This window comes from Pongo abelii, chromosome 16 (genome assembly GCF_028885655.2).
Source record: "Pongo abelii isolate AG06213 chromosome 16, NHGRI_mPonAbe1-v2.0_pri, whole genome shotgun sequence".
NCBI lineage: Eukaryota > Metazoa > Chordata > Mammalia > Primates > Hominidae > Pongo > Pongo abelii.
In genome coordinates this window covers 45,805,302-45,824,602 of record NC_072001.2, presented here as the reverse complement: position 1 = coordinate 45,824,602, position 19,301 = coordinate 45,805,302, and the positions used below count along the sequence as shown (strand labels likewise).

Here is a 19,301-nt window from a genome sequence, read left to right as displayed (position 1 = left end):
ATCTGGATGTATACGTGCAGGTCACAGGGGATATGGTGGCATAGCTTGGGCTCAGAGGCCTGACATTCCTGTCTTCTTATATTAATAAGAAAAATAAAATAGTGAAGTGTTGGAGTGGCAAAAAATTTTGGGAGTGGTATGGAGAGATAATGGGCGATGTTTCTCAGGGCTGCTTCAAGTGGGATTGGGGTGGCATGGGAACCTAGAGTGGGAGAGATTAAGTTGAAGGAAGATATTGGGGTAAGGGATGATATTGTGGGGTTGTTAGAAGGAGCATTTGTCATATAGAATGATTGGTGATGGCCTGGATGCGGTTTTGTATCAATTGAGAAACTCAACGGAAGATACAAGGTCCGAATAAAAGTAGGAGAAAAATAGATATTAAAGGACTAAGAATTGGGAGGACCCAAGACATCCAATTAGACAGTGCCCAAGGGGGTTCAGTGTAATTACTTGCTTGGTTGGCGAGTTTTTGGGAAAAGACCATTAGTCCGTTTTACCTTTCCTGAAGATTGAGGACAGTAAGGGGTATGAAGATTCCACTGAATACCAAGAGCCTGAGAAACTGCTTGGGTGATTTGACTAATAAAGGCCGGTTTGTTATTGGACTGTATAGAGGTGGGAAGGCCAAACCGAGGAATTATGTCTGACAGAAGGGAAGAAATGACTGCGGTGGCCTTCTCAGATGCTGTGGGAAAGGCCTCTATCCATCCAGTGAAAATGTCTACCCAGACCAAGAGGTATTTTAGTTTCCTGACTCAAGGCATGTGAGTAAGGTCAATTTGCCAGTCCTGGGCGGGGGCAAATCCCTGAGCTTGATGTGTAGGGAAGGGAGGGGGCCTGAATAATCCCTGAGGAGTAGTAGAATAGCAGATGGAACACTGAGAAGTGATTTCCTTGAGGATAGATTTCCAAGATGGAAAGGAAATGAGAGGTTCTAAGAGGTGGGCTAGTGGCTTATAACCTACATGGAAGAGATTATGAAATGAAGACAGAATAGAATGGGCCTGTGAGGCTGCAAAGAGATATTGTCCTTGGTCCAAGGACCATTTGTCTTGTGTGGGAAGAGATTGATAGGTGGAAACTTCAGTAGGAGAGTAAATAGGAGTGACCAATGAGAAGGAGAAAAACTGACCATGAGGGACAGAAGTTGGAACGCTAGCTGCTTCTTTAGCTACCTTATCAGCATAAGTGTTGCCCTGAGCAATGGGATCTGATGCCTTTTGAGGGCCCTTGCAGTGAATGACTCCAGCTTCCTTTGGAAGTAAAGAGGCCTTGAGAAGAGTTTCTATTAAAGAAACATTAATGATGGAGGACCCTTGCGTAGTGAGGAAACCTTTCAGCCTATAAAATAACATGGTGGTGCAGGATATGGGGTCAGTATAAATATTGATGCATAGTCCCTTTGCAAGAGTGAGGGCCTGAGTTAAGGCAATGAGTTCGGCTTGCTGAGAGGTAGTGGAGGGGTCAGAGCAGTAGCCTCAATGATAGATGTGGAAGCTACTATAGCATAGCCTGCCTTTGCTTGTGAGTGGCGATTAGGCCTGGTGGAACTGCCATTGATAAACCAAGTGTGTTCAGGGTGAGGAACAGGAAAGAAGGAAATATGGGGAAATGGAGTGAATGTCAGGTGTATCAGAGAGATACAGTCATGGGGGTCAGGTGTGGTATCAGGAATAATGTGAGAGGACAGATTGAAGTCCGGGCCAGGAATAATGGTAATTGTGGAAGACTCAACAAAGTATGAGTATAGCTGAAGGAGCCGGGGAGCAGAAAGTATATGCGTCAGGTGGGAGGAAGAAAATAGATTTTGGAAGTTATGAGAACTGTAGAGAGTGAGCTGAGCATAGTTTGTGATTTTGAGGGCCTCTAAAAGTATTAAAGCAGTGGCGGCTGCTGCACGCAGAGATGAGGGGTAGGCTAAAATAGTAAGGTCAAGTTGTTTGGAAAGAAAGGCTACAGGGCGCAGTCCCAGCTCTTGTGTAAGAATTCTGACCGCACTAACCATGCCTAAGAAGGAAAGGAGTTATTATTTCATAGAAGGGATTGGGGTTTGGGAGATTAGCCAGACACGATCAGAAGGGAGAGCACGTGTGTTTTCATGAGAATTATGCCGAGATAGGTAACAGATGAGGAAGAAATTTGGGCTTGACTGAAGTAATGGGGGCTGTCTGTGAAGCTTTGCAGCTGTACAGCCCAGGTAATTTGCTGAGCCTTATGGGTGTCAGGGTCAGTCTAAGTGAAAGTAAAGAGAGACTGGGATGAAGGGTGCAAAGGAATAGTTAAAAAAAAAAAGCATGTTTGAGATCTAGAACAGAATAATGGGTTGTGGAGGGAGGTATTTAGGATAGGAGAGTATATGGGTTTGGCACCGCGGGGTGGATAGGCAAAACAATTTGGTTGATAAGGTGCAGATCCTGGACTAACCTGTAAGACTTGTCCGGTTTTTGGACAGGTAAAATGGGGGAATTGTAAGGAGAGTTTATAGGCTTTAAGAGGCCATGCTGTAACAGGCAAGTGATAACAGGCTTTAATCCTTTTAAAGTGTGCTGTGGGATGGGATATTGGCGTTGAGCAGGGTAAGGGTGATTAGGTTTTAATGGGATGGTAAGGGATGCATCATTTGTTGCCAAGGAGGGAACAGAGGTATCCTATACTTGTGGATTAAGGTGGGGAGATACAAGGAGAGGATGTGAAGGAGGCTTTGAACTGGGGAAAAAGGCAGCAATGAGGTGTGGCTATAGCCCAGGAACAGTCAGGGAAGCAGATAATTTAGTTAAAATGTCTCGACCTAATAAGGGAGCTGGGCAGGTGGGGATAACCAAAAAGGAGTGCATTAAAGAATGTTTTCCAAGTTGGCACCAGTACTGGGGAGTATAAAGAGGTTTAGAAGCCTGGCTGTCAACACCTACAACACTTATGAAGGCAAGGGAAACAGGCCCTTGAAAAGAAGGTAATGTGGAGTGGGTAGCCTCCGTATTGATTAAGAAGGGGACGGACTTACTCTCCATTCTAAGAGTTACCCAAAACATCTTAGGCTTCCAAGGAGATTGGGCAGTGTGTCTTCAGCCGCTAAGCCAAGAAGATCTGGGAAGGAGTAAGTCAGAGCCTTGGGCCAGTTGGACAGTCCAATTTCCAGTGGCGTCCCTCACAGATGGGACACGGCTTAGGAGGAATCCCAGGCTGTGGGCATTCCTTGGCCTAGTGGCCAGATTTCTGGCCCTTGAAGCAAGATCCTGGGGGAGGAAGTCCTGAAGGAATGCCTGACCGCTGTGGCTTAGGCGTTTTGAAGTTTTTGTGTGCTGGAGCTATGGCTGGGGTTTTCTCTTACAGCAGAGTCAAGTAGTTGCAACTCTTCTCTATTACTGTACACCTTGAAGGTGAGGTTAATTAGGTCCTGTTGTGGGGTTTGAGGGCCGGAATCTAATTTTTGGAGTTTTTCTAATGTCGGGAGCGGATTGGGTAATAAAATGCATATTAAGAATAAGGCAGCCTCTGGCCCCTCTGGGTCTAGGGCGGTAAAGCTTCTAAGGTTTTCTGCCAAAGGGGCCATGAACTGGGCTGGGTTTTTGTATTTGATGAAAAAGAGCCTAAATGCTAACTGATTTGGGAGAGGTCAGATAAAGAAAAAAGGAGCATTAACCTTGACTATGCCTTTAGCTCCAGCCACGTCTTTAAGAGGAAATTGTTGGGCAGGTGGGGGAGGGCTAGTCGCAGAACGAAACCGTAAGCCAGACCGGGTGTGGGGAGGGGAGGTGATAGAAGGGTTATAGGGTGGGGGAGCAGAAGCTGAAGAGGAATTGGGACCTGGCTCTGCCTGGCGAGGAGCAGCCTGGGGAGAAGGCGAGGAGCAGCCTGGGGAGAAGGAGCAGCCTGGGGAGGTCAGATGAGTCCGTAGAAAAGAAGGATTCAGAGGACTCAGAGCTTGGGGTGGAGACTGAAGGAACAGATAGGACAGAAAGAAGAAAGATTTGGAACGAGTCTCATTGGGAACAAAGGCTAGGGAGGGACCAATGTGTAAAAGATTGCCTGGACAAGTACCTCAGACCATTTGCCCATTTTTCGACAAACATTATCTAGATCTTGCAGGATAGACAAATCAAAAGTGCCATTCTCTGGCTACTTGGAACTACTGTCGAGTTTGTATTGGGGCCAAGTGGTATTGCAGAAGAAAATAAAACGCTTAGATTTTAGGTCAGGTTAGAGTTGAAGAGGTTTTAAGTTCTTGAGAACACAGGCTAAGGGAGAAGAAGGAGGAATGGAGGGTGGAAGGTTGCCCATTGTGAAGGAGGCAAGTTTAGAGAAGGGTAGAGACATGGAGAGAAGGGATGGGGAGTGCTTGCCACCCAGGAAAGTGGAGAAGGGGTGGAGACACGGAGAGAAGGGGTCAGGGGCTACTTGCCCCCCAGAAAGGCGGTGCTTGCCGCTAAGGGTGAAAGACCAAGGCAGGCATCCCCGCATGGTCAGACACCTCTGAAACGTGGGTGAATAATCAGGCAGGCGTCCCTGCAATGATTAAGCACCAAGGGAAGGCTGCCTTCCTGAGTCTGTGACTGGCACTGGAGTTTTGAGTCCACGGATAACATGTGTCTCCTTTGTCTCTACCAGAAATGAAAGGAATTGAAATTAAGAGAAGGAGAGATTGAAGGGTGATGCCAAGATTGAAAGGAGAAAGAGGTTGAGGGATAGTGAGAGAGGTTGGAGAGTAAAAAGAGGCCGCTTACCCGATTTAAAATCAGTGAGATGTTCCTTGGACTGGTTGGTCTGAGGACCTGAGGTTGTAGGTGGATCTCTTCACGGAGTGAGAGTGAGGATGGGAACTGGTCTCCCGAAGGAGTCCCGCTGACCCAGGTCTTCGGCACCAAATGTCTCACGTGTCTGTGTGAAGAGACCACCAAACAGCCTTTGTGTGAGCAACAAGGCTGTTTATTTCACCTGGGTGCAGGTGCGCTGAGTCCAAAAAGAGAGTCAGCAAAGGTGGTGGGATTATCCTTAGTTCTTATAGGTTTTGGGGTAGGTGGTAGAGTTAGGAGCAATGTTTTGTGGGCAGGGGATAGATCTCACAAAGTACATTCTCAAGGGTGGGAAGAATTACAAAGAACCTTCTTAAGGGTGGGGGAGATTACAAAGAACCTTATTAAGGGTGGGGGAGAAACAAATCACAATAGTGGAATGTCATCAGCTAAGGCTATTTTCACTTCTTTTGTGGATCTTCAGTTGCTTCAGGCCATCTGGATGTATATGTGCAAGTCACAGGGGATATGATGGCTTAGCTTGGGCTCAGAGGCCTGACACTTATTAGTTTCCAAAACTTGTCCTTTTGTGTTTTTAATGGAGACTTCATTAAGGCATGATTGATTAAACCATTAGCCATTGGAAATCTACTCAACCTTCAGCATCTCTCTCCTCCCCAGAGCTTGTGAGTGGGGCCGAAAGTTCCAGCCCTCTAATCACAGAGTTGGTTCCCCTGGCAACCAGCCGTCTATCTTTAAAGGTTTCCCAAAGTCACCTTATTAACAAAATCCCAGATGTGGTTGAAAGGGGCTTGTTATGAATAACAAAATCCACCCCTATCATCTTTTATCTATCTGGAGCTATTTCAGGAACCGAGTATAAAAACCAAATATTATACCAAAAGATGCTCCTATCACCCCAGTCACTTCAGAAATTACAAGGGCTTTATGAGCGCTGAACAAGAACCAGGGACAAAGACCAAATATTTATATTTCTTATTATTAATAAAAGCCACAATATCACAACCAAATGTATTTTACAATTATACCCTAATGGTACTGTTTTAGCCTCTGTATTCTTGCCAATTTTCTGTCTAGTTATTTCTTTGGGACAGGAGTGAAGTCTTCAGTTGTAGCTATGAATTTGTCTACTCCAGTTATAACCACGGATTTGTCTGTTTCTCCTTTCAGTTCATTAATTTTTATTTCATGTGTTTTGATGGTCTTTTTAAGGTGCATACATATTTATAATTTCTTTGTAAATTGGCTCTTCCATAGTTCTGTATCTCTTTATCTCCAGTGATTTTCTTTGCCCTGAAGTCAACACTGTCAGATATTATAATAGATACTCCAGCTTTCCTTTTGTTAATATTTGCATGGTATACTTTTTTCCCATTTCTTTTAACCTACATAATAATAGTATTATTATTGTTATTATTTTCAGTGGTATTTAAGTATATTCACTTTAACCTACATATTATTTTTGAAGTGAGTTTCTTATAGAATCATATTTATCCTGCTAATCTCTGTCTTTTCAGTGGTGTGTTTATGCCATTTATACTTAAGGTAATTACAGGTAAGTTTGGATTCAGGTCAACCATTCTATTATTTGTTTTATGTTTATCCCTTTATTTTTGTTCTTCTGTTTCTTTCTGCCTACTTTTGGATTATCTTAACATGTTTTGGTATTCCACTTTATTTATTTTTTTTTTCGCTTTTCCTGATATCTCTTTGTGTAGTTTTTAAAGCGGTTGCTATAGGGCTTACAATATATCTACTTTTTACCATCTACTTAGAGTTATTACATTAAATATTAAATATGTTATATAAATATTACATAATATGAATATTACATTACCTGAAATAATGCAGAAACCTAACCACAATCATGAGTCCCTTTAGCATTCTCCTTTTTTTTTTTTTTTTTTTTCTTGAGATGGAGTTTTGCTCTTGTTGCCCAGACTGGAGTGCAATGTTGTGATCTCAGCTCACCGCAACCTCCACCTTCCGGGTTCAATTCTCCTGCCTCAGCCTCCCGAGTAGCTGGGATTACAGGCATGTGTCACCACAGCTGGCTAATTTTGTATTTTTAGAAGAGACGGGGTTTCTCCTTGTTGGTCAGGCTGGTCTCGGACTCCTGACCTCAGGTGATCCACCCGCCTCAGCCTCCCAAAGTGTTGGGATTACAGGTGTGAGCCACTGCGCCCAGCCTTCTACCTTTTTTTTGGAGTAGTGTTATGAGTTATATCTGTTTACATTGGAAATCCCTTCAGCTAGTTTTTAATTTTTGCTTTTAACTTACAAGCATATTTTTGAGAACTCAAGAGGAGAAGATCAGGCTCTTATACTTCCCTGGATTTCTATTGCTCTTCCTCCATTGCTGTTATTCCAGATTTTTCTGTATTATAATTACCCTTTTCTCAGAAGAACTTTCTTTGACAATTCTTTAAGAGCAGGTCTGCTGACAACACATAATCTTAATTTTCCTTTATCTGAGAATGTCCTTATCTCTGAAGGATATTTTCTCTGGATATAGAATTGTGGGTTGACAGTTCTTTACTTTTAGTACTTTAAATATGTGTTTCTATTTCTTGCTGGCCTTTATGATTTCTGATGAGAAATCCACAGTCAGTTAAATCATTGTTACCCTATAAGTAATATATTCTTTTTATCTAGTTATCGTTATTATTGTTATTATTATTTTGAGATGAAGTCTCACTGTGTTGTCCAGGCTGGAGTGCAATGGTGCAATCTTGGCTCACTGCAACCTCCAACTCCTGGGTCCAAGTGATTCTTCTGCCTCAGCCTCCCGAGTATGTGGGATTACAGACATGCACCACCACACCTGGCTAATATATATATATATATATATATATATTTTTTTTTGTATTTTAAGTAGAGACAAGGTTTCACCATGCTGGCCAGGCTGGTCTCGAACTCCTGACGTCAGGTGATCTGCCTGCCTCGTCCTTACGAAGTGCTGGGATTATAGGCATGAGCCACCGTGCTTGGCTGTTTTCTAGTTATTTTTAAGTATATATTTTTTTCTGTTTAATTTTCAGCAGTTTGGTTATGATATGTTTAAGAGTTGTTTTTTTTGTGTGTGTTGTGCTTATTGTATTCAGTCAGCTTCATCAATCTGTTGTTTTATTTCCTTCACAAAATTTGTGAAGTTTTAGCCATTTTTTAATTTTTTTCTGTCCTGAACTGTTACCTCTTCTTTTACGACTCTAATGGCACAAATATTAGAATTTTTGGTATTGTCCCACTAGTCCCTGGGGTCTATATTCATTTATAAAAATCTTTTATCTTCAGATTGCGTAATTTCTATAGATTTATCTTCCAGTTTACTGACTCTTTACTCTGACACTGCCATTTTTCTATTGACCCCATCCAGTGAAATTTTAAAATTTCATTTACTGTATTTTTCACTTGTAAATTTTTTTTTTTTTTTGAGACAGAGTCTTATTCTATTGCCTAGGCTGGAGTGCAATGGTGTGATCTCGGCTCATTACAACCTCCACCTCCTGAGTTCGAGCGATTCTCCTGCCTCAGCTTCCTGAGTAGCTGGGATTACAGGCACCTACTACCATGCCCGCTAATTTTTGTATTTTTAGTAGAGATGGGGGTTCACCATGTTGGCCAGGCTGGTCTTGAACTCCTGACCTTGTGATCTGCCTGCCTCAATCTCCCAAAGGGCTAGGATTACAGGCATGAGCCACCGCGCCTGGCCTAAAATTTTAATTTCTTTCTTTATGTCTCTTATTTCTTTACTGAGACTTTATATCTTTCTATTCATTTCTAGGGTGTTCACCTTTATTTTTTGGAACATTTTTCCTGATAAGTCCTAAATCTGTGTCATCTTGGCATTTGCATCTATTGATTGTGCTTTCATATGTAAATTGAGATATTCTTGGTTCTTTGTATGCTTGGTAATTTTGGATTGTATGCTCAACATTAAAAGTTTTTTTTTTTTTTTAAATTTGAGTCTTATTTAAATTCTGTGGAGAATGTTGATTTTTTTTTTTTTTTTTGAGACGGAGTCTCACTCTGTCACCCAGGCTGGAGTGCAGTGGCACAATCTTGGCTCACTGCAAGCTCCGCCTCCCGGGTTCACGCCATTCTCCTGCCTCAGCCTCCTGAGTAGCTGGGACTATAGGCACCTGCCACCATGCCTGGCCTAATTTTTGTATTTTTAGTAGAGACAGGGTCTTGCCATAATGCCCAGGCTGGTCTCGAACTCCTGACCTCAAGAGATCCACCTGTCTCGGCCTCCCAAAGTGCTGGGATTACAGGTATGAGCCACCATGCCCAGCTGAAGTAATTGTTTTCTGTGTGACTATGGCACAAACTCAGTATGCAATGGATGCAATGGATTATTTATTTATATATTTTTTAATTTTTTTAGTTCCATAGGTTTTTGGGGAATTGCAGTAGGTTATTGGTTTCAGTTTGTTTTGAATTTTTAGAGATTGTCCTTTATTTTTAGTATTTTAAAAAAATTTTTGTCTCTTGTCTTGAATATGCCATCATTCATTTTCTGAACAAAATGCTAAATTTATTGTGCGATATACAAGGGAGAGCCATAATTGTAGGACTTAATTTCTCTGAATGAAACAAACTGCCCAACCAGGTACAGTGGTTCATGCTTATGATCCCACCATTTTGGGAGGCTGAGGTGGGAGGATCACTCAAGGCCATGAATCTGAGACCAGCCTGGGCAACATAGTGAGACCCTGTCTATTAAAAATAAACAAACAAACAATGTTATCCAGGTATGGTAGTGCGCGCCTATAGTCCCAGCTCCTTGGGAGGCTGAGATGGGAAGATTGCTTGAGCCCAGGAGTTCAAGGATATAATGAGCTATAATTGCACCACTGCACTCCGACCTGGGTGACAGAGCAAGACTTTGTTTCAAAAGAAAAAAGAAAAGAAAAGAAACTGCTGGTCTTAAATAGGATTTGAGGAATTATGGAGTTCAGGGATTGGTGAAGTAGGAGTATTTAGGAATTGATTGACCTTTTATTATGTAAATGTGGTTATGAATTGTGGCTGTTGCTGACTGGTGACTTGCTGAAGTGATATCACTCATTCAAAGCTTCCTTTGATGGGCTTAGGATGGGTTTAACACCAGTTCTGATGATTACTTGTTGTTATGGTCCTTTCTGGAATTTGGAGTTTAGAACTTTTTTTTAATCATATGTAAAACATTTACATGGTTCAAAAATCAAAACTATATCACGAGATGCATTCACAGAAGTCTGGCTTTCTTTCTTACTCCTTCCATCCTTTTTTTCTTTTCTTTTTTTTTTTTTTTTTTTTTTTTTTTTGGAGACAGGATCTTGTTCTGTTACCCAGGCTGGAGTGCAGTGGCACCTTCACAGCTCACTGCATCCTCAACCTTCCAGGCTCATGTGATCCTCCCGGCTCAGACTCCTGAGTAGCTGGGATTACGAGTACGTGCAACCACATCTGCCTAATTTTTAAATTTGTTGTAGAGACGGGATCTCCCTGTGTTGGCTAGGCTGGTCTCAAACTCCCGGGCTCAAGCAACCCTCTTGCCTCAGCCTCCCAAGATGCTGGGATTACAGGTGTGAGCTACCACGCCTGGCCTTTTTTTTTGCTATTGAGTAAAGGTTGGTAAACAGTCTGCAGGCCAAATTTGGCCCACTTTTTTTTTTTTTTTTTTTGTAAATAAGATTTTGTTGGAGCACAGCCATACTCATTCGTTTACATAATTGTGTATGGCTTTTGTGCTGCAGTGGCAGAATTGAGTAGCTATGACAGAGAATACAGTATGTGGCCTAGAGACTGAAATATTTACTCTCTAGACCTGTATTGAGAAAGTTTGCTGACTCCTGCTATAAAGAATCAATCATTTTCATTAAGTTTTGGCTTATTTCTCCTTTTTTTTCTTTCTTTTTAAAAAACAAAAGCAGATACTTAAATATACTCAACATTTATCTCGTTTTTCTACAAAGTACAGCACACTATAAACCCTTTACTGTCTTGCCTTTTTCACTAAACAATGTATCTTGAAAGTCACTCTGTATCAATATCTTTCTCATTCCTGGACTGGTTACAGTTTTCATTTCCTTTAAGCCATATTTTTCTGCTCTATCTTCATTTTCTACAGGTATGCTGTTCATCTTATTAGTATCCGCTTTTTCTTACGATGTCATTGAATGAGATTTGGTCAACAACCCTTTTATTTGTTAGTATTTATTTCCTGTGCATTTTGTAACATTAAAATATTATTAGCTCTAATGATATTAAGCTCTAAGTTACAAACTATAAGCAGTTGTAAATTAGGTACTATGTCTTTTCAGCAGTATATTGTACTCAGGATAGTTGTCTACCTAGTTCAAGTGCCATTGACATCATGCTTGCCCTATAATCTAACAATCTCAGTTATTATAAATAATATCTGTGTTTTAATGGTGTCTTTGTAATGCCTAGCTATTTCACTGGGCATCTGTAATAGAAAGATACGTGGTTTTAAAAATACGCATTAAACATTTCTGGGTCTTTTTCCCCTTCTTCCCAACAAAATAGCCTATTAATGTATAGTATTAGTAGTGCTTCCTGATGCTGGAATGTTATTTGTGTTGATTAGTTAACCCTAAATACTGCTACTGTTTTTTGTTGTTGTTGTTTTAGGTTAAATGGAAACCACCCTTGGGAACTGGATGCCTGTGTAGCTGTTCTGCCGTATCAGTGTATTGCAATGAGCGGGGGAGGAGAGCAGCCAGATATCCTGAGTGTTGGAATCCTAGTGAAAGAAAGATGGAAAGTGGTGAGTGTACATCTCAGAGAGAGAGAGAGAGAGAGAGAGAGTGTGTGTGTGTGTGTGTGTGTATACATGTCGGAGGTAATTTTTGGTATCCTGATAAAAATAGCATTTCATTAGGAAATATTACATACATTACTTATATGCCTAAAGCAGTTATTTACAGTTATTTTTCTATGATTAAGCTCTGTTTATACCCTAATTCTTACTCTTGCTTCGTATAGTACTAAATTTTTGAACAGATGAAAAAAATACAGTGTTTGAAAGTACAATGAGCTGGCCGGGCGCAGTGGCTTTCGCCTATAATCCGAGCACTTTGGGAGGCTGAGGCGGGCGGATCACGAGGTCAGGAGATCAAGACCATCCTGGCTAACACGGTGAAACCCCATCTCTACTTAAAAAAAAAAAAATAAATGCAAAAAAAGTAGCCGAGCGTGGTGCGGGCGCCTGTAGTCCCAGCTACTCGGGAGGCTGAGGCAGGAGAATGGCGTGAACCCGGGAGGCGGAGCTTGTGGTGAGCCGAGATTGCACCACTGCACTCCAGCCTGGGCAACAGAACGAGACTCCCGTCTCAAAAAAAAATAAAAATAAAAAAAAATAAAAGGAAGTACAATGAGCTGCTCTCTTTTTTTTTTTTTAAGGAAAATTGTAAGTATACATAAAAAATAGAGACTTATATAATGAACCTCCATGTACTCATGACTCAATTTAAATAGTCATCAATGTATGATTAATTTTGTTTCATCTCTCTCCCAGAATATTTTGAAGCGATATTTAACCTTAGCATTTCTTCTGTGTATATTTCAGCATGTATCTCAAAAAAATAAGGACTTACTTTTAAAAACATAATCATAATACCATTATCATACCTTAAAAATAATCATTTCTTCCTGCTGACTCCTCCCCCAAGATTGTGTATCATTTTGTCTGTTAGCATGTAGTATTTTTCAGCTACTTTCTACTGTTTTAAAATACTGTAGTAGTACTAAAAAAAAGTAATCATTTCTTAATATCACCAAATACAGTTTTAGTTTTCACATTCTCCTGATTGTAAAGTATTTTGAACAGTCTGAATCAAGATACAAATAAAATCTGGATATTGTAATTAGTTGCCATTACTTTTCTTTTCATTTCTAGGTTCCTTCCTCTTTATTGCTCTTTTTTTTCCTTACAAGTTATTTACTGAAGAAATTAGGTGATTTGTGTGTAGACTTTCCCATGGTTTGGATTTTGCTATTTGCTTCCATTTGGGGTTAACACGTTTCTCTGTCTTGTGTATTTCATGTAAATTGATAGTTGCATGTACAGGCTTGATTAGATCTGACTTTAGATTTGTTTTGAGATGGGGACATCTCTTTTTCATAAATGTTATTGTGAGCCTTCACTAGGAGGCATATAATATCTTATTGTCCATCTGTCTATCTTTTTTGTGGTGTTAACACTATTGATGATCATTGCCTAGGTCTATTACTTAGGGATTGCAAATTGGTGATATTCCATAATTCATTTATTAGTTGAAATGTATCTATAAGGACAAGTTTTTTTTTATCATCCATTATTTTATTATCTTGAGGTACAATTTGATTAGGAAAGCAAGATAAATACTTGCTTCTCTTTTTTAATTTACCAGTTTTCAAAACAATGAGTTGGTTTCTTGCCATTCTCCAAAAGTGATCAATTAGATTTGTTTTTTAGTATAATCAAGAATTCATGGATTTAAACAAATTTGATGTGTTTCAGTCCATGGTAGTTATCCTTATAAATGTTTAAATTGTCTTATTTGACTAAGGGGACACACTTCACATTGTCTTCTGAGTTCTTTTGACAGGATCCTAATAGTCTTTCAATGGCTTTCTTTCCCTAGACCTGGACTCTGCCATCTCTCTAATACTACTTGTTTCTTAAAGGAACTATTTTTGTTTGGGATATATTTAAATATTTTTTATTGCTACACAGTCCACCAAAGTTTTTTTCCATTAGTAGGTTTCACAAAGCTATTTTAATGGTTTCCTTAATCTATGAACAGATTGGAAAAAGAAGACCCTTTAGAAATAGAATTTTTATTTTTTATTTGTATGGTACAGTGTGTTTTACTGATTAGGTAAGTCAGTAGGCTTTGAAAATTTACTTGACCAAATATAAGAAAACTATGTCATTATCATGGACTGGTGCAGGGAGATTCAGCAGTTGCTAATCTTTTATGTAAGTCAGACATGAGTGTTGCTTTGGTGAGAGGATTATAGTAAGCACTGTGTTAAGGCTGGTTTGTTCTCCAGTGGACATATCAAAAGGTGACAAGTGAAACTCTTAATTGGCATGGTTCCCTTGTCCTGGTAATTAGAACTAATATATCTGAGAAACTTATCTCCAAAATTTGGGAGGGCATAGTGGCATTTTTAGTTAAAACAAAATGACAAGCTCATTGTTATGGATGGTGTTTTAGTTATTTATTGTTATATAACAAACTACATCAAAATTTAGAGGCTTATTTTGCTTACAGTTTTGTGCTGTAGGAATTTGGGAAGAGTTTGCCTGGGTGATTTGTCTCTTAGCCATGTGGCACTGGCAGGATTGTTTGGGTTAGAGGATCCATTTATATGTGGTTTCTTCACTCACTTGTCTGGTATCTTGGGGTTCCTTAGCTCTTCACCCCCAACCCCCAACCCCCAACCTGGTGGCTCATTTTCTAGGGCATCTCCACGTGGCTGTGTCTTCTGAAGATGGTCCCATTTCTTTTTTTTTTTTTTTTTTTGAGACGGAGTCTCGCTCTGTCACCCAGGCTGGAGTGCAGTGGCATGATTTCAGCTCACCACAGCCTCCGCCTCCCAGGTTCAAGCGACTCTCCTGCCTCAGCCTCCCGAGTAGCTGGGATTACAGGCACCTGCCACCACGCCCGGCTAATTTTTGTAATTTTAGTAGAGACGGGGTTTTACCATGTTGGTCAGGCTGCTCTCAAACTCCTGACCTCATGATCCGCCCGCTTCGGCCTCCCAAAGTGCTGGGATTACAGGTGTGAGCCACCGTGCCCGGCCACTTCTGGAACTTTTAAAAAATCTTGAACTCATCCTGTAGTTTCATGTAGTATTCCTTTCCCATCACCAAATGAAAATAAAGCAGGATCGGCCGGGTATGGTGGCTAACGCCTGGAATCCCAGCACTTTGGGAGGCAGAGGTGGGCGGATCACCTGTGATCAGGAGTTTGAGACCAGCCTGGCCAACATGGTGAGACCCCATCTCTACTAAAAATACAAAAATTAGCCAGGTGTGGTGGTGCACACCTGTAATCTCAGCTACTGGGGAGGCTGAGGCAGGAGAATTGCTTGAACCCAGGAGGCAGAGGTTGCAGTGGGCCAAGATCATGCCGCTGCACTCCAGCCCTGGCAACAGTGTGAGAATACCAACTCAAAAAATTTAAAAAAATCAAAAAATAAAAAAAAAAGAAGGATTATGGCTCACATGTGCAAAGTAATAAATATAGGATTATATTTATAAGTTAGCACTTTGCCAAATGCTATGGGGGACACAGGAAATAGAATAGAACAAATGGCCATCTCTTTGAAGAGGCTTAGTTTCTCTGTAGCAGGATAGGACGTTGACAATGGAAAGTTAAGCAGCATGACAGTTTAAAAACAAGTTATTTCATGGACAGGTCTTTAATTTAAAAAATACAAGGCAATAATACAAGTGCTATCTGAGGTATGGCCTGGTAAAGTGATTAATTGAATGATTAAACAAATAATTACTGTAGAAATTCAGAAGATAAATTAACCTAGATGTAGTAATCAGTGAAGATCAAGTGGAGAAAGAGGTAGAACATGGAGCTGGGGTGTCTTGAGCTGGTTATGATTTAGGACCCTGTGCCTATGATGACTTCCTACATTATATCACATCCTGGATGTTGGATAATGTGATAAGGAGACAACCTAGTTTCAGGAAATGGAAAAAAATTGCTGTATCTAGCTTAAAGTATCTACCCCCACAACCCAGCTTTCAGACCCTACAGGTGCAGTTGCCACTGACTCTTCAGAACTTGCTTATGATACTCAGACCAGCATCCTGATATTCCCCAGTTAAGCTAACATATTTTATCAGAGAGAATAGTGCTTGTTAAACTTGCTTAAATTGATTTTTTTTACTCTTATTTGAATAAATAGATGTATAGTGAATTCTGGGATAGTTTGGTACTAGAGTTCTCTGCCTGCTCTGTGGACCCTGTTAGGTACCTCAGAGAGAATGGTAAGTGGTGGTGAGAGGGCTGGGTGATTTTGTAGTGTTTTTTGTTTTTTTCGTTTTTGAGATGGAGTCTCTCTCTCTCTCACCCAGATTGGAATGCAGTGGCAGGATCTTGGCTTACTTCTGCCTCTACCTCCTGGGTTCGAGCAATTCTCCTGCCTCAGCCTCCTAAGTAGCTGGGATTGCAGGCATGTGCCACCATGCCTGGCTAATTTTTGTATTTTTTAGTAGAGATGGGGGTTTCACCATGTTGGCCAGGCTGGTCTCGAACTCCTGACTTCAAGTGAGTCGCCCGCCTTGGCCTCCCAAAGTGCTAGGATTACAGGTGTGAGCCACTGCACTCAGCCAGGATTTCATAGTTTAAAAAGTTTAAAAAGTCATCCTTAAAATTAAAACAACAAATCTGGTTGTTGAGTGGCATTTGTGGGAAGTGATTCTTTCAAATACTGTATTATTGGTGACATTTCTGATGCTGGCTGTCGACCAAATTTTAAAATTGTTTGTGAGTGAAATAATTTCATTACTTTGTTATGGATAAACCTGTGGGGAAAGGTTTTGATGTTATTTTCAGGCATATGTTTTCTTCTTGGCGTATACATAGTGAATTTAACAATATTGAAATATTTTATCAAAAAACAGATTGTAAAATTATACATTTTCTAAATATAAGAGATCAATTGCTTTCAAGTTAGAATCTTCTAGTAATTTTGAGTGTGTGTGTTCTTATTTTCTGTGCAGTTGAGAAAGATTGGGGGTGGGGGCTTTGGAGAAATTTACGATGCCTTGGACATGCTCACCAGGGAAAACGTTGCACTGAAGGTGGAATCAGCTCAACAACCAAAACAAGTTCTGAAAATGGAAGTTGCTGTTTTGAAAAAGCTGCAAGGTAAGCCCTTTGTAGAATATACAATTTATGATTTGTATGATAATTTATAATTTATTCGTATCTGCCTGAACCTTAATTACATTCTTTAAGTACTAATTGAATGTACTGGTGTCAGCCGGGTATAAATATGCTGAGCATTTTTCTCTTGGAAATTTTATAACGAGTTAGTAGTGGTAGAAGTATGTAATTACTTACACTAATTGGGCTTTGGGAGTTCTTTTTCATGGAGTAAGGATGAGAGAGTGTGAATTAGCAGAATTTTTACTGCTTTGGAAAGTATTGTCATAAGTCTGCTATTTGCCTTTCTTTTTTAAACTACCAATAACAGATACCTCTGAGTTGTCTCTACTCATGTCTTTGGTTGTTAATTATATTTTAATCACAGTAAGGAAGCTGCCTTCAAATCACACTGCAGGATGGATTAAAAATAATACTGTTGATTATATGTTGATTCATATTAGCTTCAGTTTCAGAGAATAACTATTTCTGGCCCTGTTGTCATTTTTGAAGTCCATTTTACTACTCGGGCCCCATTTGTTTTTATTACAAGAATGGATAATTTTTTTTCTGACATGAATCCAGTGGTATAAAACCCTGAATATATTGCTAGTTTGTGTTCACCTTTGTATTCTCAGCTTAATGATATACTCTCTGATATTACTGTTATTTAAATGTTTGATCTGAAACAAAATTAAATAGGGATGATCATTTTCCTTTGCCCCAAGCGTATCCAAGTTTCTCTACCAGTTGGCTCATTTGATTAGAGAATGATGCTAGTAAAATTATAGATCTGTTTTTATAGTAATTTTTAGCTCAAACTTAGCATCTCCACAACATGGTAAATCAGGAAAACAGTGGATAGATTAACACCTATTGTCAATACTGGAAAAATAAATAATTAGAGAAGAAAGAATAGGTAAAAGGATGGCTCTCTCTTTTTCTGACTTTTTCTGTTTTCTCCACATTTCTCTTGAGTTGTTGTTCTCAACTCAGTGGTGTAGAGACTACAAACAGGTACAGCCAGAGCTACATCTTCCTGGGTGGCACAGATCCCAGGATACCTGTTTTACTATCAGCCAAGCCCATGAAGGGTATGTCAGCATCAGCTTGGTGTGGATAGTGCCACTTCACCTTTCTCCTACTTGGTCCCAAGGAGATGCTTCCAGGTGAGGCAGGATACAGCTTTGCCACCCCTTCAGGAGGTTCTCCTGCTTGTTTTGTCTATGGTTTACTCAGGATTCTATTTGATAAAACTTGAAGATCAGTTTACTACCTTTTATGAATGAGTTAGAGACCCTTGGATGCTAGCTGTCTCCTTTTCTTGTATTTTATTTTTCACGTTATTAACTAAAATATTTTTCCTATCTGCTTATAACCACATGACATCCCATTCTTAAGAACCCTTCATTTTCCAAAAATAAATTGATTTTTAATCTTCTGGTCCCTATTTCAGTGAGGCAGTCCTTGACTCTCTTCTCTTGGCTTCCTAACTTATGCCTTCTGCATACTTATTCCTCACAGCTTCATTTTGTTGAGGGTGCTTTGTAATCTGGACCGGTCTGATAACATTTTTATGGAGCTGAGCTCCTCTTGCTGTCATGTTGGCCTAATGACTTCTTACTGAATGATCCCAATGAAAAGGCTGAGTGTAAGGAAAAGGTATTTAACCAGAGGCTAACCCTTTATAGGATTCGTTGATTTTTAAATTGATGTTCAATTTTTGATAGCTGGGATAAGGTGTTTTTTGTTTGTTTGTTTGTTTGTTTTTTTGAGACGGAGTCTTGCTCTGTCACCACGCTGGAGTGCAGTGGCACGATCTCAGCTCACTGCAACCTCCACCTCTGGGGTTCAAGCCATTCTCCTGCCTCAGCCTCCTGAGTAGCTGGGACTACAGGCACACACCACCACACCCAGCTAATTTTTGTATTTTTAGTAGAAACGGGGTTTCACCATGTTGGCCAGGATGGTCTTGATCTCTTGACCTCATGATCTGCCCACCTCCGTCTCCCAAAGTGCTGGGATTACAGACATGAACCACTGCACCTGGCTGCAATTTTTTTTTTTAACAAGATAAAAAGATATTTTATGATGAATTAGCCTGCCCCTAATTTTGTTCCTTTTAATAAATCAATTCCTCTTCTCAAAATTCACATATTGTCTGTTCTCACATTCCCTCAGTTCTCAATTTTCTTTCTCGCAGTCTTTTCTGTACTTAACAACCCTAGATTTTCTCAGTTCAGGCAAAACTCTCATTACTAGTATGTTCCTTTCTCTTTGACCCTAAAGTGTGAAGGCCTTAGCATTTCACCCCATATTTTCTTCTGAGTGACCTTCCCCCATGCTGCTGTATCAGATTACTCTCTTTTCAAAGCTTTCAGAAATATTCTGGATGTAACCTGCAATTCTCTAATGAATCAAGCTAGACTCTTGAATTTTATTATTTATTATTTTTTTTTTGTGATGGAGTCTTGCTCTGTTGCCCAGTCTGGAGTGTAGTGGCACAATATCGGCTCACTGCAACCTCCACCTCCCAGGTTCGAGCGATTCTCCTGCCTCAGCCTCCCAAGTAGCTGGGACTACAGGTGGGTGCCACCATGCCCAGCTAATTTTTTGTATTTTCAGTAGAGATGGGGTTTCACCATGTTGGCCAGGCGAGTAA

The 19,301-nt window shown here is 40.3% G+C and overlaps 1 protein-coding gene across 9 annotated transcripts in view; it reads left to right on the top strand.

Annotated features, from left to right (window-relative positions):
* The window catches only part of TTBK2 (tau tubulin kinase 2), a 175,647-nt gene that overhangs the window by 30,717 nt on the left and 125,629 nt on the right, over positions 1-19,301 (top strand). For 6 of the 9 annotated variants that reach the window (XM_054532665.1, XM_054532664.2, XM_024232506.3 and 3 more), the window contains 2 exons: positions 11,394-11,529; positions 16,495-16,642. In XM_054532665.1, coding sequence (XP_054388640.1) covers positions 11,461-11,529; positions 16,495-16,642 — 217 coding nt within the window. In that variant the 5' untranslated portion in view covers positions 11,394-11,460. Of the gene's footprint in view, positions 1-11,393; positions 11,530-16,494; positions 16,643-17,635; positions 17,809-19,301 lie in introns of those variants that run through there. The other 3 variants (XM_054532666.1, XM_054532662.2, XM_054532667.2) reach the window with 2 other exon arrangements.